The 26,638-nt window shown below is 33.8% G+C and overlaps 1 protein-coding gene across 1 annotated transcript in view; it reads right to left on the reverse strand.

The window, feature by feature from the left end:
- Positions 1-26,638, reverse strand: part of Map2k4 (mitogen-activated protein kinase kinase 4) — a 121,934-nt gene that overhangs the window by 78,923 nt on the left and 16,373 nt on the right. Inside the window, 1 exon segment of the mRNA XM_047545984.1 lies at positions 11,478-11,580. Coding sequence (XP_047401940.1) covers positions 11,478-11,580 — 103 coding nt within the window.

Genomic DNA, 26,638 nt, shown 5'->3' on the forward strand with positions numbered 1-26,638 from the left:
CCTTGTGCCATCCTTGTCAATCTCCCCAAGGCCAAGTATTGATTGTTCTGATTTCAATCACCACAAATCAATTTTGCCTGTTCTGAAATTTCACACAGACAGAACTAAACAGTGGGTTCCCTTTTGTGTGTGGCTGTTGCTTCTCAGCATTTTTGGAGATGCACCAATATGGCTGCGAACATAGGTGTAATGTCCATTTTATTAGTGAAGAGTAATTTATTGAATAATATGCCACAGTTGTTTATCCATTATGAACATTTGGGTTCTTTCTAGTTTGGGGCTATTATGAATATCTGCATAGTTTTTTAGAAGACATTTTTAACTTGTATAAATAACAAGGGGTAGGCTAAGATATCTTTTAATTTTAACCATTTTGGGGAAAATGTAGTAGAACTAACTTATTTTGCCAACATTGTTAAGCATGTTTTTCATGTACTTATTATCCATTCCTACACCTTCTTTGTGAAGTGTCTATTCAAGTCTTTAATTCAGTTTTGAAATTTGAACTTGCAGTAGTTCATTCCATACGCAAAAGTCCTATGTCAGGTATATGTGCTTATTATCTTCTCTCCTTATATGACTTGCACATATATGTTTTCTTAGAAATTTTTGATAAGCAGTAAGATTGTTTTGGTAAAAATCCTGTCAAGTAACTGTATATGTGTTTGTCTACTGGACTTTCTATTCTATTTCACTGACCTATTTCTCTATTCCTTATCCTTCCATAAAGCCTTAATTACTGCAGTCTTACAGTAAACAATGAAATCAACTTATTCTTTTACAATTTTTTTGTGTGTGTTTGTGATGTTGAGGATTAACTGCAAGGCTGCTTACAACTGCGCTACATTCCCAGTCCCTTTTATTTTCAGAGAATCTTGCTAAGTTGCTAAGGTTATCCTTAACCTTACTATTTGTGATCCTCTTGCCTTAGTCTGCTGAAAAAATTTGACTATTCTATGTCCTTTGCTTTTTCATATAAATTACAGAATCAAAATATCAAATTACATGTATTTTTAAAAGTTTGCTAAAATTTCATTGAATCAATTAAGTCAAAGTGATAAGAACAGACGTACTAGTAATGTTAACTTCCAATACATGAAAATGGCATCTTTTTTTTTTGTTTTCTGGAATCAAATCCAGGGCCATCCACATGTTAGGCAAGCACTCTACCACTAAGTTATACTTCCAGACCCAGAATGTACAATATTGACCCATGTATTCAAGTCTTTAATTTCTCTCAGAAATGTGTTACAGTTTTTAGTACATAAATCTTAAGGCATTTTTCTTAAATGTATCCCTATTTCAAGCTTTTTCAGGATACTACATTTATTTCAAAACTTTGCTTTCCATGAGTTTGTTTTTTTTAAACTAATAAACCTTTTTTTAAGATTTGATTTTGGTATGATCTTCAGATATCCTGTAATCTTGCTAAGGCCACTGAATAAGTCTGGTAATTCTGGTAGACTAAGAGTTCTTACACGTGAAATCATATCATCTGTTCAAAAACATACTGGCTTGAATCTTTCATTCCAATCTTTAGGGCTTTTAATTCTTTTTCTTGCTTTATTACACTGGCTAGGAACTTTAGTAAAATGAAAAAAGAATTGGTAAGTATAAACTTTCTTGCCTTGTTATCAATCATGGAAAAGGCATCAAATCTTTCATCACTAATATGATATTAACTATAGATTTTTATCATAGATGCACATTAACAGATTGAGAAAGTACGGCCTTCTAGTCCTAGTTTAATCCAAAATTTTTATTGGTGAATACTGAATGTTATCCAATATTTTTTGTGTCTACTAAAATGTTTACAAGTTTTTTCTCTCTTTCTATATTAAGAAATATATTAATGAATTACACTGATCATTTTCAAATGCCCAATTAAAATGAATTCTATTTGGTTGTAACGTGTTATACTTCTATACACTGCTGAGGATTTTCAAGTGTATGTTCATTAAGCATAGTGGTCTACAGTTTTATTTTTTTATATAATGCCCTTGTATTGTTTCTATATCAGGATTATGTTGATTTTATAAAAACAAGTTGGGAAATGTTCCCTACCAAATTTTTGAAAAGTTTTGTAGATTAGACTTTTTTTCTTTTTCTTTTTTTCAGTGCCAGGGATGGAAGCCAGGCTTTCATGTATACTTAGCAAGCACCTTTTACCCAAGCCATTTATTTCTTCTTTTAATATTTGATAAAATTGACCAGGAAAACCACATAGTCCCCACATTTCCTTTGTGGGAATGATTTTAATTATAAATTCAATTGTTTTACAGATGTATAGATTTAAATTTTTCATGGGTCAGGTTTAAGTATATCAATAACTTTGACTAATACAGGTTGTCTAATTTATTGGCACAAAGTTGTTCATTTGATTTCCATAATATGCTCTTGCATTTGTGAGATCTGTAGTGATATGCCCTCTTTCATTTCTGACAATGATAATTTAGATTTCCTCTTTTCTTTGCTATGTCTTGTTAGAGGTATATCACTTTTATTGACCTTTACAAGAAACAACTTTTGAAATGGTACATGTTGTCTATTCTTCATCCATTCTCTATTTCATTGGTTTCGGTTCTTACCTTTATTTTCTTCTACTCACTCATGTGTTTAATTCATTCTTCTTTTCTTTGCTCCTTAAAGTTACTTATTACTCTTTTAATGATACTATGTTCAATGTTGTACATGGCCTAGGCATCTAAATATTTAGCAACAACATCACATTCTTTTTCTCATTCATTCAGAATGAATGAGAATTAAGCCCATTCCTCAAATGGGCTTAATTTATGTCCTCTTCATTAAAAATATAATTCCTGGATTAAGAAATATTTGTGTTTGGGCATATAACTCAGTGACAGAGCACCTGACTAGCAAGCACAAGGCCCTGGGTTCAATCCTCAGAACCAAAACAAAACAAATACTTGTGTGTGTGTGTGTGTGTGTGTGTGTGTGTGTGTATTATCAGTTATAAAACAGTATAATTCCTTTAATCAACAACTTAATTTTACAAGCCCACTTAATGAAGAGATTTCTAGATAAATATGCATTTAGTCTTTCCTTGCTTCTGAAACGGATTTTCATGGGATTCAAACTTACAATGTAAAAGAGAAAATGACGAGACAACACTAGAGAAGAAACAGCAACAAATATTTGCAAAAGCAAAAGAAATGCACAAGTAGTAATTTAATCAGCAAGGCAGAGAAAGCTGAAGCTAAAACCTGCCCATAACAAAGGATATCCCCAAAAGTAAATTACAAAAACTACAAAGTGTAAGAAGCATCAGTGAGGATGGGAGTAAGGGCTCAATTTAATGACATTATTAAAAGTCTATGTAAGAAGCAATTAGATCCTTAGATGGCCTCAACCAGGGGATGGTCCCTCTTTTGCCTCAGTAAGTGACCCAAGGTTGTTAATTCTGGAGAAACTGTACTGAAAAGACACCAGAATATTATGATTTGGTTATGAGGTCTCGCCCAAAAAGTTTGTGTCAGGCCATGCAGGAATGTTCAGAGCTGAAATGATTTAGATTATGTGAGCCATAAAATCATCAGTGTATTCATTTGATGGATCAATAATTTGTATGGACTACTAGGTGGAACCACAGACAGGCAGGTATGGCTGGTGGAAGTAGGTCACTGGGGGTATGCCCATGGATCTATATTTTGTTCCTGGCTCCAGGCTCTCTCTCTCTCTGCTTGTTAGGTGCCATGAGCTGAGCAGCATTCCTCCATCACACCCTTCCAACATGATGCTTTGCCTCATCTCAGGCTTAGAGCAACAAAGTAAGTATACCATGGACTGAACCTCTGAAACCAAGAACCAAAACATAATTTTCCTCCTCTAAGTTGTTTTTCTCAGATATTTTGGTCACAGCAATGACCAAACAGGCACAGGAAAGAAATATAATAAGGTGGATTGTATTAAAACTTACATAAAGGAAACATACCTCACCTTCTTTGCCTAGTAGGAGTCCCAGAATTGTAGCTGTAAGATATATACACACTAGGTTCAGTAACATAGCCCAACCCCTATCCAACTCTTAATGTACCCTTAAACACAAACAAGACAAAAAAGACAGATTAGTCCAAGAGAAAAAGAGAAAAGACCCTCCAGATGCTAACACTTGGGAGTCCTCCAAAGGAAAAACTCAGGTGCTTTTCTTTCACTTCATTGTAAGTCCCAACGGTCAAATTTCAAAGCTTCCAATCAACTTCTTGTTGTCTTATTGTGTGTGTGTATGAAAGACAGAGAGAGAGAGAAACACACCAACGAACAGCCAAAGAAAAGAACAAAGAGAGAGAACACATATAAAGTAAAAGGGGAAACAAGTTTTAAAAAAAAAAAAAAAAATTTAAAACTAAGAGGTCCAAACCCTGAAGTGAAATTCCAGCAGGAAGGTTCATACAAAAGAGAAAAATAAATTGATTTTCCTACTATGAAAGACTGTCACTTCTAAATGGAAAGAGTTCATAAGAGTAAGGTGCAGGAAAGAAGAAAAGGAGGAAGAGAATGGAAAAGTATTCCAGAAATAACATCCAGTACCTCAGCTATAAAAATCAAGTTAAAGAATTATATTCCTGAATTTTAAGGAGTAAGGGCTCACAGAATCAGTTCAACCACTCTTATTACCTCTGCCACCTTGTTGAGAATTACTTCCCCAATAAATAGCTGATTTATGAAAGTGTACCACAACTATCCAGGAAGCTAAGGTACAATATGGAGTTGAGGACAAAACTGGGCACCACTAAACTATAACTTTCAAAAGTACAATAATACAAGCTTTAAAATATTATTCACAAAGCAGTATTATTATCTACAGTCAAAAGGTGGAAAAAACTCAAGTGTCCAACAAAAGATGAATAGCTAAACAAAATGTTACACATATTTACAAAAAATATTTATTCTTTAAAAAGGAAGGAAATCCTGATACATAGCACATGAATGAACCTTGAAGACATTGTGTTGAATGAAATAAGCCAAGCAGAAAAGAACTAATACTGCTATGATTCCAATTATATGAGAATAGAAAGTTCAGTGGTCCATTTTCAGAATATAGTATTTAGCCTTAATTGCAATGTAAGATCCAATTGTAGCCATTTTAACTACAGTCTCTTCCTTTACCTGCCCCAATTTTAAAATTAGCTGATCTCATAGACTGTAATCCCAAATTCCTCCTATCAGAGCAAGGCATAGCACTGCGTTAGGGATAAAAGCAGGTGGAATGTACGCCCAGATGTGCTTGCTAGCCAGGTAGCACACCCTTCTGGTAGAAGTTTGCCTTACCCACCCACTTCCAAGAACGCTTGATTTCTTGTAGCACCTCAGTATTTCTAACAGTTAAGTAACTGAGTAGTCAAATTCATGGAAATATAAAGTAGAATGATGGTTAGCAGGTTCCAGTGAAAAAAGACAAAAGATTATATAAATTAGATAGAGTTTCAGTCTAATATGGAAAAGTTCTGGAAATGAATAATGGTGATGGAATGCACAATGTTGAAGTACTTAATGTCACTGAACTGCAGCCTTAAAAATGGTTAACAGTAAAAAAATGTGTATGTTATATGTATTTTATCACAACAAGAAAGGAGGAAAAAAGGTTTCTAGAATTAAGGCCAACAAGCCTTCCTTCCCAAAAGAACACTCTACAGGTTCAATAAATCTGGATTTTAAAACATCAACCTACAAATATTTCTATCATTACTGCTACTTTGTGTTTAAGTGCCCCACCTCAGAAACATAGAAATTCCACATTACCACAATTGTTTCAAAAAACTTGAGAGATGAAAAAACAATTTCAAGTTTATATACACTAGTTGTGTTTTTATACTTAGAAATTTACCAGAGATGTCCTGAGGACTATTTGGGAAAATAAAAGTAGACAAGGTTACAAAGTCCTCTCCTGGCTCAGAGTCACAGCAATTCTTCCATAAGTTCTTCCCTGAGACTTTATATGAAGAAAAGTACTACAAAAATAAATTAATTCATATTCTCTCTCTCTCTCTCTCTCATCCCCCTCTCACCTTCCCTAATTGACTATATAAAGTAGCGACTATTCCTACTCTAATTCAGTTATTAACCTGAGATCAGAGTTACGTAACAGCCAAGATAACAGAGATAGTGACAATGCTGGGACACAAACAAGGACGCTAACATTTTTAAAGTTTTCACAATTTAAACAACAATGTCTAGACAATTCATAATTACTATTCTACCTTTTAAGATAAAGTTTTACCAGGCAGTTTATCATGGAATTTAGAATACTAGTGATTAACTGGGGACTCCTAGACGTTCTATAGCACAACTTGAGTCTTTGTCCAAATGTAATAACTATGAGATTCTAATAATCCTCTTGCTCTCAATAGACAGCCCCTTAAACTTAAAACATGTGGTTCCAAAACACTTAAACCCCAAAATGTATCTGTACTCATCATTATTTATTTCCACTGTTAACTTTTAAACTAATGTTTCTTCTTAACAATTCTGATATGTCATGAAGATAAAAGGGCTGTTCATTCAGAATAACAATAATACTAAGTACATTTTAAAGGATTTAGTACACTGACAGCATTCCACCATTATTCATCATGATAAAAATAGAATTTAACAGAAGATTTATTTCTGTGTGTCAAATTTATATACTGAACATGATTTTAGCATAAGTCCGCCACATTTATAAGAACATCTCTGGGTTTCAGAAAAGATTTATAATACTAATACAATCCAAATATGGTAGAAATTTAAAAGGTAGCCATACACTTTTTTTCCTTTGATCTTCCTTTGTACTCCTTGGTTATACATCTTGACCTTTCATTTTAAGAATCAAAAGATAAAATATTAACATCTATTAAATCAAGGTAGTAGATACAAGAGTCTCTTTTAAAATAATAATTTTCTATGTTAGAAATATTTATAATTTTAACCAATGATGATTAAAATAAAAATTTTTAGCTGGACTTGGTGGCACAGGCCTGTAATCCCAGCGCTCAGGAGGCTGAGGCAAGAGAATCACAAGTTAAGAGGCCAGCTTCAGCAACTTAGCAAGGCCCTGAGCAACTTAGTGAGACCCTGTCTCAAAAAATTACTAAGGTCTTGGGGGAAAGCTCAGTGGTAAAGTCTCCTGGGTGCAATCCCCAGTACTCCCCTCCTCACCCCCCCCCACCAAAAAAAAAGTCTAGTTCAGGTTATCCTCTTACCCTCCAAGAACTCAAATGAAAACAATTTTAAAAAGGAAGAAAGGGAAAAAAAAAATAAAGAAATTAAGAGACTTAAACAAATTTATAAAAGTCTGAAAACTGATAAAACTGTATAGACAAAGAAAAACTAACTCCTAGAGAAGAAACTCTAGAAGACTGAACAACCAACTGTATGTAGTTAGTAGAGAATCTTGTTTACAAAAACATTAAAGAAACAACAACAAAAACTAATGATGGTGTGGGATGTGGCTCAGTGATAGAGTGCTTACCAAGTACACATGAGGTCCTGAGTTCAATCAAAGGTAGGAAGAATAAAAGAAATGAATTAATGAGGTAATCTGTTATCTGATATTAAAGAATAATTTATTCTACTAGATGTAATAATAGTACTATGATTATGTTTTCTAAAAGGAGTCCTTGTAGAAGAAATAATATCTGAGGTTCAGTTAAAACTAAAAGGGATGCAAGAATAGATTAAAAACAACATTGGTCATACCATTAACTACTAAAGCTGTTAATGCTGATTGATAAATATTAGGAGATTCCTATGACTCTAGCTTTAGATATGATTACAATTTTCCATAATGAACAGTTTTAAAGAGTAACAGAGAAAACTACAATCCATTATACTTGGTGGAAGGTGAGCATGAAAGCAAATATGAAAGACAAATCATAATCCCAATTTGCTGGGGGCCATCTATGAGCCTGTGTAAACTGAGCTATGTTCCAGCCATTAGGTAGGGAATCTATCTTGGGATCTCCCAGGCAGAAACACCCTGGTGTGAGAATGCCCACTTCATGCTGGTACCCTGACCTGCTTATAGCTCAAATTCAAATACAGCCTCTGGAAGATGGGTGTGGCCTGCCAAACGCCAATCAACCTGTTTATTGCAATACTCCTGCCACACTGAGAGAACAAGGACCAAAATAAAACTCCTCCACTGAAACCTTATCCCTGCCTTTGATGTACTTCCCCTTAAATAAAGAATTGAGGTGCTCCGCTTTTTAATCTAATCTTTGGCTTTGTCTTATTTCTTACTGATTATTTCAGACCTTTTTTTTCCCCCCAGGTGGCTCATACCTCCTGAGTAGGAACCTGCTCTGGCCAACCCGTCATACCAATTGAAGTTTTTCTTTGGTGGTGGTACTAGGGATTGAACCCAAGGCCTCATACATACGAGGCAAGTGCGCTACCCTTGAGTACATCCCCAGCTGACCCAAATGAACTCTAAATCAGAGAGGATCCAAAGTTAAAAGAAATGAAGGCTTAGAATCTAAGGAATTTATTAAAATTATTTCTAAAGAAAGGTCTAGTCTATGCCACATTTTCTCTTCACCTTCCCTCCAAAGTGAAAAGGGAGCATGTTTCTAAAGAAAACAAACGTGTGGGGAAACCTCTGGTCTTACTTAAATCTGGTATTTTGAACACCAGATTTAACAGCCATTTCTCAACTTAAATTTAATTTAAGTAAACCTCTGGTCTTACTTAAATCTGGTATTTTGAATACCAGTTCTAACAGCCATTTCTCAACTATTCATAGAAAAGTTGTCTATCAAGTGAAGATCCATAATCAGAGCTTCCAATCAACAAATAATCAAGACTTACAAGGCATAGGGGTACATGAAGCTACAAGAAAAACAAACCCTTAAGGAAACAGATACAGAAAATAATGTTAAAATTCCTTATTTTGCATCCATAAATTAATAAGATACTAAGAAAAAGCTACGATCAATCCCTGGAATTTAAGAGATTGACAGAAGAGAATATTCCTAGAGAGATCAAAAAATAAAAGACATCTCCCAGGATACAGAACAAGAAAACAAAGAGATAGAAAAATATAAAAGAAAAATAAAAAAAAAAAAAAACAAGGAATTCAGGAAGCCCAACATTCAAGTTAAGTCAAGTTTCAGGAAGAGATCATAGGAAAAACATAAAGGAATATATCAAAAGGAAAGCAACAAAAATTTTCTAAGAAACACAGATACATAAATCATTAAAAAGTGTTCATCTGATACACAGAAAGGTGATCCATACCTAAGCATATCCTCTTATAATTTTAGAATATCAGTTATAAAGAAACAATGCTAAAAGCACCAATGAGAGATAGAAATAGGTCATCCGTAACTAACATTGCTACAATTAAGTACAGCTACATGATTCCCAAAACTTATATTGTACTTATACTCAGCAGAATGCCATTCTCTATTCTTTCCAGCTATCCTTTCCTGTCTTTCAAAATTTCATTTAAATCTTGCTCCTCTATGAAAACTTTTCACCATGTAACTTATTTAAAGTGATCTTACCCCTTTACACCTTTCATTTGACATTCAATCTGCATTTCGTTATGCCTTAATTCTTGAATTGCTATAACCTCTTGCATTTTCACTTAAACTGTTGGTTTTCAGACACTAAGGATGCTGTCTTCTTTTTTTTTTTTTTTTTTTAATTTGGATCTTTCCTTCCAAAGGATCCTGCACCCAGAAGAAATCAATGCTAAGTGGATATGAAATTGTTCCTGGACACAGCTTAACATCATTAGTTCCTTCTTTTTCCTAAAGTCATGAACAAGTTTACATTTAGCTCCGTAACAAAAAGTTCATAGAAACTCTAAGGGAAAAAAAATACATAAATAAGCAAGAGATATCTTACTTCAATGCTCCTACAAATTGCAAGTTAGGATTTCAAATTGCGAAGAACTGTTTTACAGCAATCAAAAAGAAGAAGAAAAGGACACCTTATGGAAGGTGCTGGGAAAGTGGCATCTCCTATGTATATACCTCCTATGTAATAAAATAATTATAATTGACCAGTATCAATGCTAGTATTCGCCTACTCCTGATCCAGATCCATAGACCTATGTAATAATACAATTCCAACAAAGTCTAGGTCTAAATTTTTACATACCAACGTCAAGTTCTAAAGATTCTGTCATAAGTAAAAATACCTATTACCATGTCCTCCCAAATTTTTAACGTTTTTGCTGAGAAAAGATGAAAAACCTAGGATTATTATAAATATAGGAAATATAGGATTATTATAAAGCACTAGTTTAGATAAATAAAACCCAATCAACTCTATTTTTAGAAAAGAACATTTTTTTATCCTATGTTTACTTGTTTAAAAACAAACTAAAAGGAGATTCTGTCTACAAATTCTCCATAAATCAAGAAACTTCACAGGGAACAGTACAAATATGTAAATGTCTCCCTAATTCTAAATCCAAATCAGGTTGTCTCTCTCCTGTTCAAAGGACTTAAAAAGAGAGAGAGAGATCTATTAAGTGGTACTTCAAGTACGTGGTTTAGTTAGTAACTAAGGTGAGAGAAAATGGACTATATTTAAGAATTAGTTCTGTACTAGCTTTAACTAGAAATTCTAGGAAATGAAGAAGGAGGTTCTTTTAAAAGCACTTCCTTATTACTGGAGCTCTTAATAAATAAAAAATACTATGTTTCCTTACTCAATATAGATCCCCATCTGATGTTACAAAGAAGGTAAGAAGACTGGGGCTTTAGCTGAGCTCTGACAAGAAATCTAATTATGAAAACTAGCCTAAAAAAATTTATAGTATTATTAGTCAAATAATTTGTTACATGCAGCTTGCATTTAATCAATCCTCTATTTTAAGACTACAGGTGGAAGCATGAGTATATACAAACACATATACATCCCTCCCTTCTAGACACTGCTATTCTAAATATAGTTCTGAAGGTGAATTAACTGATATGTTTCTAATATTTTCAGTGAGATGTTACAATATTGTTTCCTTTTTTAATTAAAAATATTCAGTGAATAAACTGCTAAAAAAAATCACTGACATCTATATAAGTATACAGTTCTTTCAATGTGCTATGACATGGAAAATCTTAGAGGAATTTGGCTTATTAAGAATGGGAATCTATTTTATCACCAGCTGAGTGGTAGGATTTACACAGAGGACAAATAAATTTCTTAAAATATATATTGTCATTTAACTGGAAATCCAAAAGGAAAAAGATAAATAATATTCTCAGAGTTTAGTAAGGAGTATTAAAAAGCTACAAATTAATCTAGATCTTTGGCTCTTTTTTCCCCAAGTAAACTTAAAAAAGGAAAATTGTGTTTACCAACTTAAGACAACAGAATCAATAACTTTATATATAAGTTGAAAGAGTAACATTTCAAATGGTCCATTAATATAATGGAAATATCAACCCCTCAGCTTGGAAAAATTCATAAAATCCAATAAGTTTAAAACCTTAAGTTGAGCTCTTTATTTGATTACCGAGAATACTCACATGTGTGGGTTTTGGACTCCTGTAGTATTGGGATTCAGAGTAAACCTTGCTGTGGATTTGACAGGTGGATTTGCAAAATTCAACTTCAGTGCTTTGCGTTTACCTAAGAAATAACAAATAAAAAGTGAAAGTTTCAAGTACCATAAAACAGGTACTATTTGAGGGTATAAGAAACTTATACTAAAAAGGCAGAAATAATTGTTTTAAAAAATAATCAATGCAGGATAATAAGACTGAAAGGCAACAAAGAATTTCTCAAAATTAAGAAAAAGCAAATAAAATTATCTAAAGGTATTACTAAACACAAATCACTCACTATGCTACAAGTATCAGAAAATGATACTCAGTGCTTCAAGTTTACATTGTTCAGAGGTGTTAACACTTTTGCAAAGGAAAATAATAGTTGCTGTAAGAATCATTTATTTCAGCAGAAAAACTGAAATATTACCACCTCTCAGTGTTATGATTTAATACCTTCAGTTTAATAAAAATCATTTTCCCTTAAGTTTAATATAAACAACTAAGTGAAGAATATTAAGAATTCTGCAACCAAAATGAGCTAAAAAGATCACAGTATAGTCAACTTTAAGTTAATAACACAAGTATTCCAAATACTTATTTTCTTAAGGCAGTTATTTGGGGTTGGAAGGGGGTAGATATCAATATTTTTTATTGCACAAGTAAAACACATCCACTATAGAAAAACCAGAAAATAAATATATAAAAAAAATTATAGATACCCAGCTATAGGGTCTTTCAAAATTTTTTTTATTTATTTATTTTTTGGTAGTACTGGGACTGAACCCACAGGTGCAACTGCCACGGAGTTACATTCCTAGCCCTTTTTATTTTTTTTAATTTTGAGACATGCCTAGTTTGTTCTAGAACTTTACAATCCTCTTGCCTCAGCCTCCTGAATAGCTGGTATTACAGGCATGTACCACCGCACCTGCATCTGGTTTCTTAAAAAATTCATATACGTTTATCAATCCAATTATCCCAAAATAATCACTTTCTATTTCAAAATAATTTACTTTCTATTGCAGACTTTTTTTCTACGCAGAGATACAGTTGTATTTTCCCCTGCAATTTAAATCAGATCACATTGTTTTTAACATATTTTACTCATAACACATTCTTTCTGTATCAAATAAATATTACCAAAACATTTCTTTAGGATTTATAAGGCTACTTTTTAACAGAATTTTTTTTTAAAGTACCTGCAGTAAATCTGGGTTTCTTTTTTTTTTTTTTAAATCTGGGTTTCATGTTCATATCAAGGATGCTTTTGTCTGCACTCACTCTCTACAGTTTATTACATATGTACCTACTTATTTTTTTTTTAAATCTTTAAAATTCAAACATTTCCCTCTTCAGTAGATTTACCAAAGGGTTCAAATTATAGACATAAGATTTGAAAGCTGGAGTGAGCTGCACTAATTAGAGGGAACTGCAAGGGTGAGAGCACAGTGCTCACTGCAATGGCTCATACATAAGCCATCAAGGATGGGCCTTTCTACAGGAAAGCCCTCCAAAGAACACCACACACATTCATTTTCAGAAATAAGAGTACAGCATGAATTTCTACATAATTTGTCCTTTCAGGCATGAAATACTTATTTTAAAATCATTTTTGTCTGACAGCAAGTAGAGGAGGGCATAGTTGCCCAGCAAGCACAAGGCCCTTGGTTCAATCCTCAGCTCTTAAAAAAAAAAAAAAAAAAAAAAAAAAAATCAGGTACTCAGTGAAAAATGGCAGATTTCGTTGTAATTAAAACAAAAAAATAAACCAAACTCAAAGTCAGGTACCCACCTGCAATCCCAACACTCAGAAAGCTGAGGTGGGAGGATCATTTGAGCTGAGCAGTTTGAGAACAGCCTAAACAACACAAGACCCCCATCTCAAAAAAGATTAATAAATGAAATAATATACATATGTATACATGTGTGTGTATAGACATCACACAAATCAAGAAACAGAAAATTAGACAAGAATATGAACATAAACTGGAAAAAAGTATATGAAAAGGCACAATTATCAAAACTTTACAACTTTTGCTCATGTTAAGATTGGCAAGTCTGAAGGTCTTCAGTTATAGACATGGTTATAGATATGAATATACATGTGGACCAACATGACTAGATAAAAGAATTGGTAATATAATAAATTGCTGGTAGAAAAAATAAACAGAAATTTCTGGTAAGAGTTCAGCCATATACAAAAAAAAAAAATTCTTTCAATGAATATGCCCCTTATTTCTTGAAAATTTCTTTGTAATACTTAGGACTATTTTCAGGCCTTAAACCCTAGTAGAATTTCCTGTATAGGATTCTGAAATCGCTTCAGACTGATGGCTGCTTCCTTCCATTTTCTCCCTTCTTGAATGGGAATATCTGTGTTACTCAATAGCTGTCCCACTACTGTATTTTGGAAGTAGATAACTTCTATCCTAGTTTGTAGGTCCACAACTGGGGGAAGATTCTTGTATCAGAAGGAATAATACTCTGAGTCTCCCTCTTACCTGAGGTATAGTTCTAATGATGAGATATGGAACTTCTTTACTAATGATATTTAGATGAGTTTTAGACTGATACTGTAAAGAGGTAAAACTTTGGGGATATTGGAGTCATGTGAACATATTTTGCACATGGGATGCATGTGACTATTTATGTTCTAAATGGTGGCTCCCAAAGATACCATACCTAATCCCTGGAAACTATAAATATTACCTTATATGGCAAAGTGCAGAAAAGTTAAAAAAAAAAAAAAAAAAACTTTGCTATCATAAATCTGAATGACTCAAACCCAACAATTCCCCAAATCAAAAGCTATTGCCACCTTTCATGTGGAATGTGTTTGAAATTATGTAGTATATCATTCATGATCTCTATGTGGAGAAAAACTGATAAAACACTAAGATGAAATGCAGGGCAAAGAGAGAACAAAGAACCACTGAACACATCCAAAGAAAAACACCAAAACTAGTCCTTTCTTTGAAAGCCCAATTTGGGGGTACAGTAGGTAACTTGTGCAGACAAAGGAAAATAATAAAAAATATTACTACAATTAAAAATTATTCAAACTATTTTTAGAAAATAAGTATACTTAAATCAGAGAGAGAATGGACTCTTTCTTAGCACTGAACATGCATTTAAACAAAAACAAATTAGGAATTTTAAAGACCATTTACTTCATAAACACAGAGTTTAACAGAATGTGGCTTAACTTACATAAATTTAAACATACTCCTTTTCAGAAACATATGTAATTGTCTTGAAAACATCCAAATACATATTCCAATCACTAACAAAACATGCTAAGTAATTTTAAAAGCTCAAAGTCCCTCCAAGTAAAGAATAAGAATTAAAATCAGTGCCAACAGGTACAGATCAAGCTACACTGCCTGTTCTTATGCATGCACCCCAACTCTCCATATGATGATCAGTTTAAGATGAACCACATACGGTAGAGTCTTGAGGGAAAGGAAGGCTCCAGTCAGCTGAAGGTAAGAATGTGAGATTCAGGGATGGTATAAAGAGGTACCTTTTACAATACATAAGGCTTTTTCAGGTTATCTACAAAAGTGTGTGTGTGTGTGTGTGTGTGTGTGTGTGTGTGTTTTAACCATCTCCCTTTCTCCCATTCACTTCCTCTACTAGAACCTCTATCACTCTGGTTTTTTGTTTTATTTCTCCTCTTTCTCAAGGGCCCCAAAAGAGCAAACTTAATCAAATCTTGCCACCATGTATGTATTCAAGTTGTTGATGGTGGTTGCTTTGATGCTGGGGATTGAACCCAAAGCCTACCACTGAGCTACGTCTGCAGCCCAGTATTCAGATATTTCTAATCACAAAAAGTTCAAATATGGGACATATCCATTTATTTTTTTTTCCAAAGCCTGAAACAACTTTCGCTGGGAGAAAAGGAAGGAAGTGACTCTATCAATAGTCTTTGGAAAGTTTCAAATGGCAGAAGAGATTAAAAAGTTTGTATGACACAGTTTAAAATAACTGATCAAAAAGATCATAATTTGTCATAATAACCCTTTGGTAGGACTAACCAGTCAACAGAAATAAACGTCCTCCCCTTAAATACAGCAGAGAGAAAATAGGCATGATCAAACATCCTATATTAGTTACATGAAAGGGGTTTCCTGTGAAAGAAGATTCTTTGTAGACCTAAAACCTAATATCAGTGCCTGATATAGAAAATGCTCACAAATGGTTACTGATCTGGGAATAAATCTGACATACACAGCCCAAGATAACTTCACTCCAGCTGGTTAAATAACTAAAGATAGTGTGAATGTATTTCAAATTCTATTTCTGTTGTTTTGCAATCAAGAATCTGACTAATAAGGAAAGCAAGGTCTGTCTTGATCACCTTTCCTGAGCACTGCTCCACCTGTTGGGTAACACTGACTAACGTTTTTATCCTCAGAGATCATAGGAAATTGAGAACATTTGTTCAACACTGGGGTGGGGGGATAAAAATTAGAATTACACCTGACCCTGAGGTGGGCCTGGGTTGTTCAGCAGCTCCAGGTCCCACTCTGCCACTTCCAGGGACTGAGGGCAGCAATCTCCTGGCATTACCTTTAAAATTCTGGTGTCTAAGTTCTCCCTTAAAAGAACTAGCTTTTCACATCATCTCTGTACAATGTCTTCTCAAAGTCCTCATGGAAAAGCACTGCTAAACATGGGATCATCAAGTATATTAAGAACCATGATTCTGAAAATCAGGGACTTGATAAACTCCTGAAGCCTAGGAATATCCTTTGCTCAAATTCTGAGCAACTCACAGACTATTGAAATTGGAAGGTTTATCTCTAAAATTTATTTAGCTTTAAATAAAAAGACAAACAACTCTGATAATTTCCTCTACTAACTTCTCAATCAATACTACCCTTAACATCACTTTTCACAATCAACTAAGATGACCCTATACTTTGGCTCAATGCTGGCCAAAGACCCCAAAGTTAGCAATTGAGAGTCAACCATTCATATATGGCATCTATGGAAATTTCTGCATTCTAGGTTACCAAAAGCATCTTTTATTCACCTTTTACAGATGAAGGAAATGGTATCATTTTCTCATTATTCATTAATAATTGGTATTATTTATAGTTTCCAAAAATCAAGTCTGTTGTCAGAGATTCTGTTTACAATGGGTCTACCCAGTCAATCTCTCTCACACTCAATAGTCTATTCCGAATTTCACATTGTAAATAATTTTCTGTTCTGAATTTTTTTGGCTTTATCTTTGAATTCTACAAATCACCTGTAACATAAAAGGTACCTAGAAGAAAACCATACAACTTTATATTCAACTTCAGAAGTGAATAAATAAAACTCAACTTACTTTCATTCCCACTTCTCCCCTAAATTACTACAGTGATGAGGAATCTAACATTTCTAGCTTTTGCTACACGCTAAATGATTAGCATTAAAATACCAGTAAACATAAAACTAGATATTTCTTTGGTCTAGAAATCTACACATCTATAAAGCTGAGATAAAAATAGTCCTTTACTTCTTGACAGCATATTGTGACAAGGATTAATATATCTTCAACATGCAATGGTTGGCAAATAGTAGGAATGAGAAAGTGGTTAACTACTGTGATATTAGTTGCATTAAAACCTAAGTGAAAAATTACTAAACTCTCCAGAGCAGAAAACTGAAGAAAGAAAAAAAAAAAAGCATGCCTAATAGTTTTTAAGCCAACAAAACCTTAGCAGCAAGAAAGGAATTACACTTGCTTTGCAGATTCATTTAAACGACTACCCCATGAAAATCCCTATTCCTATCCAAACCCAGTATCCCAAAGGTACTCATTTAGAAACTAGAAAAAGCAATACAGTACAGTAGAACCAGTCTGCCTAGTTTGGAAACTCTACTCTATTTACTAACTATGTAGTTAACAAACTACATAGTCCTTGGGGAAAATGACCTCACCTCTCGGCTTTGATTCCATACCTGCCAAATGGAATTAAAATTCTCTTCCTCATAGAGGCATTGTAAGATGTAAAGGTGTTGCTCTTCGTAAGTTACATAGTCACTCATTTTCTCCAGGTTTATTATCAATTAGGATATTAATGATATTAATGATATGAATAACATCATTATCAATTATGTGTAGGTATATGATGGCAAAGTACTGAACTAAAGTGTCATTATATCACTAACAGCTATGCTTCCTAAATATTAAATATTTCCTTTTCTGGCAAGCTTGATCCTCAGAGGCTCCACTGCCAAGGAAAGAACCAAAATAATTCACCCTCAGTATTCCCAACCTCTGGCAGGTGATTCGGAGTCCTTTCCTTCAGTAAAAAAGCATTTCACAATCTGGAATATCAGGGATTCTGTTATTCCTCTTGCAGTTTCAAAAAGGTACTCCTTTTGATAGACAAGTCTTAACATTAACAGTTCCTGGCAGATTCTTATGGTGTCCAGACAAAAGTGAAAGCAGCATTCAACTTGTAAACTACTATGCAGTCCTTGTTTGGTTACCAGAAATCTTCAGAAAGTGTTTAAAGGCTTAAAAACCCCAAACTCCCTCCCAAGTTGTTCACCCAAAAAAGAAAAACAAACAAAAAACAAACAAAAAAAAAAAAAAACAAATTCAAATTCATTTTCAGTCACGGTAAAAATAGGGAGTTTCATAAAATGAAGTTCATAATACACCCTAAAAATTCTTTCAAATCTATTAATAGAAATACATTCTTCATTTTCTGATTTAGCTAATCATCAATAATCAGACATTGGTTATGTGTGCCCCCATGATCGCCAGTTATTTTATTTCAACTATGCACAGTACCATTATGAGATTCTACAGGTTGACACACCTACCTGCATCAATTAATTAATATCAATAACAGCATTTCTATCTGATTCTGAAATGACTCCTTTGTATATCAACAAGCAAATACATAATTCTTAAATTGTAAATCCCTCTGGCCAAGCCCTGAATAGTCTAATCCCCTAAAAAATACTCAGGTTGAGGCTAATCCAGGAATGCCCTACTGTGGTTATCAAAATAGAAAAAATGTTAAGGACTAGAGATGCCTGTCCACAATAGCGGTACAACTGCTCAAACAGTTTCTATTTAGCAGAATCTTTCTTCCGTTCTCCTGTGAGGTCTCCAGATTCGTTAAAGGGCAAAACAAATACACGTTTGTCTCAGCTACAGAGTCCAAACTAAAAGGGTTGTGAGGATTATAAAAGGGCCTTACTTACAAATGAAAAAGTAATTAACAAAAATACAAATAAACCATTAACATGAAAAATCATCAAATTTTTCTAGTTTTACAAAAAATTAAAATACAAATGTTGCCTTTAATAACACATATAAATAGAAAGAATCCTAATATCAAAGTCAACAAAGGTATCTACAATCAATTAGTCTGTAACTTATCACAGCTGCACTTTTATTTGTGGTTATTTGATTAATGCCTACCTTCCTGACCATACCTTTGTCATCTGCCAGAGGGCAGAAATTCTATTTTTTTTCGAACATGCCTCAGGGCCTAGAATTATGCCAGATACATAAGTCTTTAACACTTACTCAGTAAACAAATGAACATAGACAAAAGAATGAACATATTACTACTATGAGTATAAACTGGTCCAATTTCTAAAAAGCAATATCTAATAAACATCTCAAAATATCTTTATGACTAACCAATAATTCAGTTTCTATTAATTTATTCTCAGGAGCCAGGACAGTGGTGCACTACTGTAATCCCAGGAGGTTGAGGTAGGAGGGCTCAATCTCAAGATCAGCCTCAGCAACTTGATGAGAACTTGTTTCAAACTAAAATTAAAAAGGTTGGGATGTAGCTAATGCTGAGTTCACTCCCCAATACTTTAAAAAAAAAAAAAAAAAAAGTGATCCTAAGGAAGCAAAAAAGTTCCCCAAATCAGTGATATCTATGCTATATTACTTTAAAAATTATGGTATATCCATAACTGGAATACTATAGTTACTAAGGGAAAGATGATTAAAAACAACACTAGAAAACATTAATATGTAACAGGAACTTTTTAAACTAGGCAATAATTATAAATTATAATTTTAGGAAAACATGTTCAGGTATAGTAATTTATCTATGCACCCATAAGTCATTCCCCAAAATGTCACTTGTGATTAATTCAGGGTGCTAGAATTGTAAGAAAGCTAGATTTTCTTTTTAAATTTTTTTGTTTTTCAACAAAAAAGAAATCAGTTTTTTGTTCTAATTAAAATCACCTTGCCACTTATTGCAGACCTTTCTAAAAGGGGACACCCTGTTCTCTAAACTCAATTTAGGCCTAGAAAACAGGATTTTTAAAAAATGGCCTAAAAATATATTTAAACATAGGCAGTTTTATATACTTGCTGAAGCAATTTAGATATTTCCACATTCCTTTCATCTTTTAATACTTCATAAATTATTTTTGTTATTTTTGAAGCATATATGCCACCTAAATTTCACAGTATCTTAATCACTAATAAAATAGGAAACCTTATTCAACACAACCCTAACTCCATGCACCAATGATTCTACAACCAGACTCCATGGAAATCAAAGAGTTGGAATTCCACAGTTACACAATCAGAAATTCCAAATGGATATATAAAAGGTGACAGCTGTTACTATTAACATATTTCCACCTTAAATTTAGGGGAAAGGAGAAAGAATGTGTTAATTCTTTTCATCCTTAATTTATTCCAGCTCATTTAAAGAGTTATTATGTCCCTTCATCTTTCATAATTCTCAATTAGAAAGGCCTAATCTGCTGCACACATGCATTAATTCCACTCAAAGAAGCACTATTGCTATACATGGTACTGAGAGTTTTAGCCAGGAAGAAGGAAGGAATATTTACAGCTTAACAAGTGTCAGTAAAGGTGCATAGTACTTTAGATGCTCAGACCACATTAAATCCATGTAATGCCTAAAATTCTGCCACGTCTATAGGACAATTTGTTTATAAGCCTCAAATTTTTGATCATATCAACAGAAGCCACATGAAGTCAAGTGAGCACAAACCCTACCTTAAAATTTTCTCTGTAGAACTGCCAACAGTGGTCTCTTCCTCTGTAATGCACCAGCCATTGTGGTACATCATGGTGACCTCTGCCTCTCAGACTCAACATTCTCATTAAGCTCCCATGAGCATCCCAAAGTTTTAAGTAATAAATTAGGTTTCTAGAAAATCATCCATGTAACTGACTCTTATTTTGTGGTAGCCATCTTTCTAGTGGAACAAGAAACATAACATTCATGCAAACTTATGAAAGCTATATCAAGAAAAGTCCCAAGACTTGTTCTGATTTCAATCCCCTGAACCTACAGAGCCCTCACTGTGGAAACAGAAATAGTCTCAGAAGAATGGCTTCCTTAAACTCTAGTAAGGAACCCACGTGTTCACTGGTCTTAGGTCCACATTTATTTTTCCTGTTTGGTAACACCCACAACACCTTATATTTCTACATTTTTTTTTTAATTCTCCACCACCCATAAATGAAATGAGGACCTTAACCACATTTTCTAACTATACTATCACTAGTTTCTCAATCCAAACTGTCGAACCATTTTTGTATGTGTCATGATGTGATGAAAAGATTTGTTTGACATAATGAAGAAAAAACAATGATATTCTTGACTGAGGGACACCAACCTGAAGCTCTACTGAGTGGTCCCAGGATTACAGAGATTTATATTGGAGATTTATATTTCAACTGACAGGTAAAGTATTCACAGCAACACACAAACTAGCTACCCAAAAAGCAAATAAGACTTCTCCTCCTTGGAAGTTTACTTAAAATAATATTAACCATAAAAGAAAGCCAGATTTTTGCCAAAGGTAAATTTGATCCATATTCCCTTATCTGCCCAAATACAAATAAGGATTCACTCCAATCATAAGTAATTAACTATTCTGGACTTCAGTTCTGTAAGAACTACTTTAATAAGCAGATTAGGATAAAGAAAACTATAAGATACAATTTCATAGTCTAAGTACCATTTGCTCAAGGAAACAAAGCACAGTCAAATTCAAATGAAAATCCAACTATGTTATTATCAAGGCAAATAAGAGAGGTGGAAAATGAACAGCTTCTATACAAAGCTAGTATTGTATATGCATAAACAGTAACTACAGCACTATTATACTCCTCTCCCCCAACTGAATAGCTTCTTCTGACCCTCATTAAATACCTCCCAATTTCAAAAACATTAAGATGTGAATAAGACTTTTGCTTCTTAGTGGATATAATTAAGAACTGTTGATCATAAATGTATTCTATAAATAGAGAGTTTTTTAAGGTTAGACTAAATTAAGACTAATCAAGAGTGAATGGCACTCAAAAGGATATGTGGCATCCTATCTACTTCAAGTGTACGTAGTACTGCAGAATACCCTGACTGAAATGTTCTAATTTGTTATTTACAAATTGTCCATTCTTGTGATCCAAGACAGAAAATCAAAGGATCAAATCAGTTTTAGAACATCATGAGGGAAAAACCTTAAAAATTTAAACTTGGATGACTGGATAAGAATAGTGAAAAAGGAGAGTTGGTTAATTAATGCTGAAGGGGGAATGACCCCTGTTGGACAAAATTGTACTGGATGCTAAAACAAGCAACTGCTAGTTGGAACACAAGAAGTTCATCAGGTTTTCTCTGTTTATTTGTTTTTGTTGTTGTTGTTTTGTTCTGCTTTAACATATGTTGGATGAGTACTCTTGACTTCTGTCCTCACGAATATGCCTTTTGATTCTTATTCCCAAGTACTGGAAAGGTATTTGAAGGACCTGAGCATTCTAAGCACTGAATTTAAATTTAAAAAGCTAGGTTCTATTTGGGATTGGCTAGTTTAAAAAGATAGATTCTTAATTTGGAATAAATCAGTCTTGCATATTCACTATTCTTCAACTTCACCAGAGAATGGCATACTTAATGCAGCTTTTGATTAACTTCAGAGATTAAGAGTTTTTTTTAATTGGGTAGGAAAAAATCCTTTGATTGATGAGATCAATTCATGTTTCAGGTTACGATGGACAGATGTCCAGTTTTTATTCTCTCATAACACAGAAAGCCCCAATAGATTTTTGTGCATAATGTGTGCACACAGACACACACTTTCATAACCTTCAGTGCTGTCACAGTTATGTCAGAGTCGATCAATGCTTAATTCTAGAATTTGCTTTCAATGCTATGTCCCAGACATAAACTTTGTATTTTGGCTAGATATAGTGACCATTTGCAGAGCCCATATTGTTAAGATATAAGAGTTATCTAACTTTAATGAAATAATTTAGACAAAATTAACTGGCCAAATCATCAAGCAGGAAGGTTGATGAGGAATTTATTATTTATGGATCACACTGGTAACACGTAACTCTACTGATCAATCTTAACAAGAGCTACAATAAAGTAATATTCTCTCTGATGTGATACAATAGGAAGTACATAGTTATCCCTTGTGAAGTGTTCTTGCCTGAAAGTTAAATCTCTGATTAAGTTTCTCTAGTTATCAGTTAATGGGAAATGCAGCCATACAGAAACATGTTAAATACCATGAAAGGATGTATGAAATACTACAAAATGTGATTTTTTTTCAACAAATGACAAGAAAAACAAGAGAAGAGAGAACTACCAAAGATTTGAAGAACTTAAAAGATATTAACCAAACAAAAGTGTTCCTAGACCTTGTTGAAATTTCGACTTGAACAAATTAACTGTAGAGCTGGGGTTGTGGTACAGTGGTAGAGCACTCACCTAGCATACATGAGGCCCTGTGTTAGATCCTCAGCACCATGTAAAAATAAAATAAAGGTATTATGTCCACCTACCACAAAAACAAAATATTTGGAAAAAAAATTAACTGTAAATAAGGTAATAAAGTTTTTGGGGTAATGTGAATATTGGGTTGCTATAACTTTGTCTTGTTATTTAATGCTATGATAACAGAATTGGAGGCTAAGTATTTAAGGGTCCTTATCATTTGTAAGATGTGACTGACATTTAGGTGGATGGAAATAATAATCAGAATTTAAAATATTTCAGTAGACTGCATGGGGTGCAACTCAGTGGTAAAGCATGTGCTTATTAATACGTGCAAGGCTCTGGGTTCAATCCTCAGCAGCCCCCTCAATATTTAATTTAAAAAAATACTTCAGTATACATTGGTGGAGGGAGGAGAAACAAAATAACATTGTCATGCACTGATAACTGTTGATACTATGTAATAGGTACATAGGGGGATATCATTATATCATGTTTTGTGTATATCTGAAAAATTCTATATTCTTTATTCTATCCTGCCAAAAAGGAAGTTGGCATAGGAGGCAAATATCCTTTGCTAAAACAATCAACTTAATTATTCAGTTACATAAACAGTTGGTCCTCATGCAGCGTACAGTTATGCCACTTGTCCACTAACTATACATCTAACCTTCTAATCTTATTTGACTGTTCCCCCTAGCACACAAGTCATTTGAGAGGTCTGGAGCTATTCATTCCCTGCATCTGTCTAGGTCAAAAGAGTTTTGATTTGATATTAAACTTTTTTTCCCTCTACTGGTAGATTCTCCAATTTGTAATATTTAGTATGATTTAGAACTGTCTGGTGCCAGAAAATCAGGAAAAGAAAAAAAATACAAATTGCGGGTCCAGACTTCATAAGCATTTGACGATGAAGACTCCTCAAAAGCCATTTACATTAGAAAACCATTCCTATGGTTTCTTTCTGCTTTCTCCACCCCCAAGAATCAGTAAAACACTGTTTTTTACAACATGAAACCAGTGACCAGAGCAAGGTCACTTAGGTCTGCCACAAATTAGCTATATGTGGAAATTTTACTTAAATTCAGTGCTTCAGTTTCCTCATCAATAATAACTGTATACCCACTTCATAAAGTTGTTACTAGAATGAAGTTAATATAAAGTGCTTAGAACCAGGTATTGCACACAATGTTATTTATTATTCTACCACATGACCTCTCTACACATATTTAACCTCTCCAAGTCATATTCTTCTTCAAAATAGTCTCTAGATTTACTCCATCTATAAAAACCCAGGGTTCTTATTATTGATGATACCTATGTAACTATATGAATACAGAGAGTATATACAAATATAGAGGTGTTAATTGTTACAATTGTGCCTCTGTTACTTATCCTTATAAGAGCTTCTCTGAAGGAAGTAAATAGACTTGTATACATTTGATCTTTTCTTCTGATTAATGTTCAGTTGGCAGAACTAATGAGAAGATGAACACCAAAACAGGATTACAAGTTTCTTTTAGAATATCCTTCTTATCTGGATATTTCTGTCTAGATTTGAAAGCTCATAAAACCATGTAGTAAGAATTCAAAAAAATTACCCAACCTTATTTGAAAACCATCACCCTAAATTTGTAAGCTAACCACTTTAATTAACTGGAGAGTCGATGTAGTTGTGAACAGTCTCTGGAAATTTTCCATATCATTTCTACTTTGAATCTCTTCAACCACAAAAGTATTGTCAAACATCCCTTTGTTATTGGTAATAAAGTTCAACTGGCATTTGAAAGGAAACTTAAAATGGAAGCATTCGCTTCAATTGGAAGAATTCACTACTTTTTTTTTTTAATGCCACACATTTCTCCAACTGTTTTTTTTGGGGGGCAGTGGGGGAGGGTGGTACAGGGGATAGAACTCAGGGGTATCTGGCCACTGAGCCACATCTCCAGCCCTACTCTGTATTCTACTTAGAGACAGTTTCTCACTGAGTTGCTTAGTGCCTCAGCCTCGGGAGCGGAGCCTGGGATTATAGTCATGCACTAAATTATTAAAGGGGTATATGCCAAACTGAGCCCAGCACTCCAACTGATTTTTAAGGTGCAGAAGCTGTTAGAAATCTTCCTTCTTTTAGGAACAAAAATCATTTTCAGGAAGAATTCATGTTCCAACCAACTTCCAAGATCAAAGATAATTAGGCAACACCCCCCTTGGAATGGTATAAGGTATAAAGGGGAAAAGTGAATCTGGATTCTGCCAAAATGACACTACTACAATCCTTGAGCTTTAACTAGTATAAAAGTTGTTTATCCAACAGATAGACTTTGTTTTGGCCACTTATCAAGGTTTCTTCAGATAGTGATGAATATACTGGATGTCAGCATGGCTTACAGCTAATCCTACAAAAATCTAATTTTTCGACTAACTTTACCATCTATAAAACTTTATATTAACTGTACTAACATCCAACAGTAGCAAATGTGGTCATTTTATTTCCTGACTGCTAAAAAGCTCAGCTGCATTTAATAATTTCAAAATAAGATTTGTCATTAATTACAGACTACTGCTACAAAATAAACACACACACACATAACACCAGTGATTTAGAAATTTAGCTGATTTTCTAAGCTTAGTTTTAAGTGCAAAATTTGATCCTCTTTTCACTTCCACTCCTTACTTTTCCTGGCCTCCTATAATCCACTTTACTAAAAGTCAAAACATCATCTTTTATACTTTATATTAAGTCAGTAAACTTATTAACATATCCCAAATTTCTGGAAAGATTTCCAAAACATCCTTTCTCCTCTTTTTGTTGCTTTTTTGTTATCATCAATTTTAAAACAATTAGGGATATTTATTGTAAGAATAGTTTCACAATTAAATAAGTCATTAAGATGTCTCCCTTTTTCCTCCAAATACACAAAGGTGGAGTGTCACCTACAATAATCATCACCTATAGCCTAATTTCAATTAATGCCATCAAGGATAAAAGCTCCCAAGTATCTAATTTTTTAAATAAAGATTCTGTTGTTATGCAAATATTCCCAAGTAGAACAATTCTTACAAGACACAAAAGGAGGGGGGCACTGGGAAATACAGTTTAGGGGCATTTTTAAGAATGCCTAGCATATTTTAGAAGGCCCAGGGTTGGATCCCCAATTGAGGCGGGAGGCGCGGAGGAGGCGCAAAAAGTTTTTAAAGCCACCAAAAATATAAAAAGCAAAGGCAGTACTACCCAATATTTTCTTTAGAGCCTAAGAAGTCTTAAGCTATAGGCCAATAATAATACTGCAGTATGTGGGGGGAATGGGATGACAACTAAAAGTGCACTTGTATAAAAACTAAATTATTAAAGGGGTATGTGCCAAACTTCTAACTACTCTCATTCAC

Source organism: Sciurus carolinensis, chromosome 3 (assembly GCF_902686445.1).
Source record: "Sciurus carolinensis chromosome 3, mSciCar1.2, whole genome shotgun sequence".
NCBI lineage: Eukaryota > Metazoa > Chordata > Mammalia > Rodentia > Sciuridae > Sciurus > Sciurus carolinensis.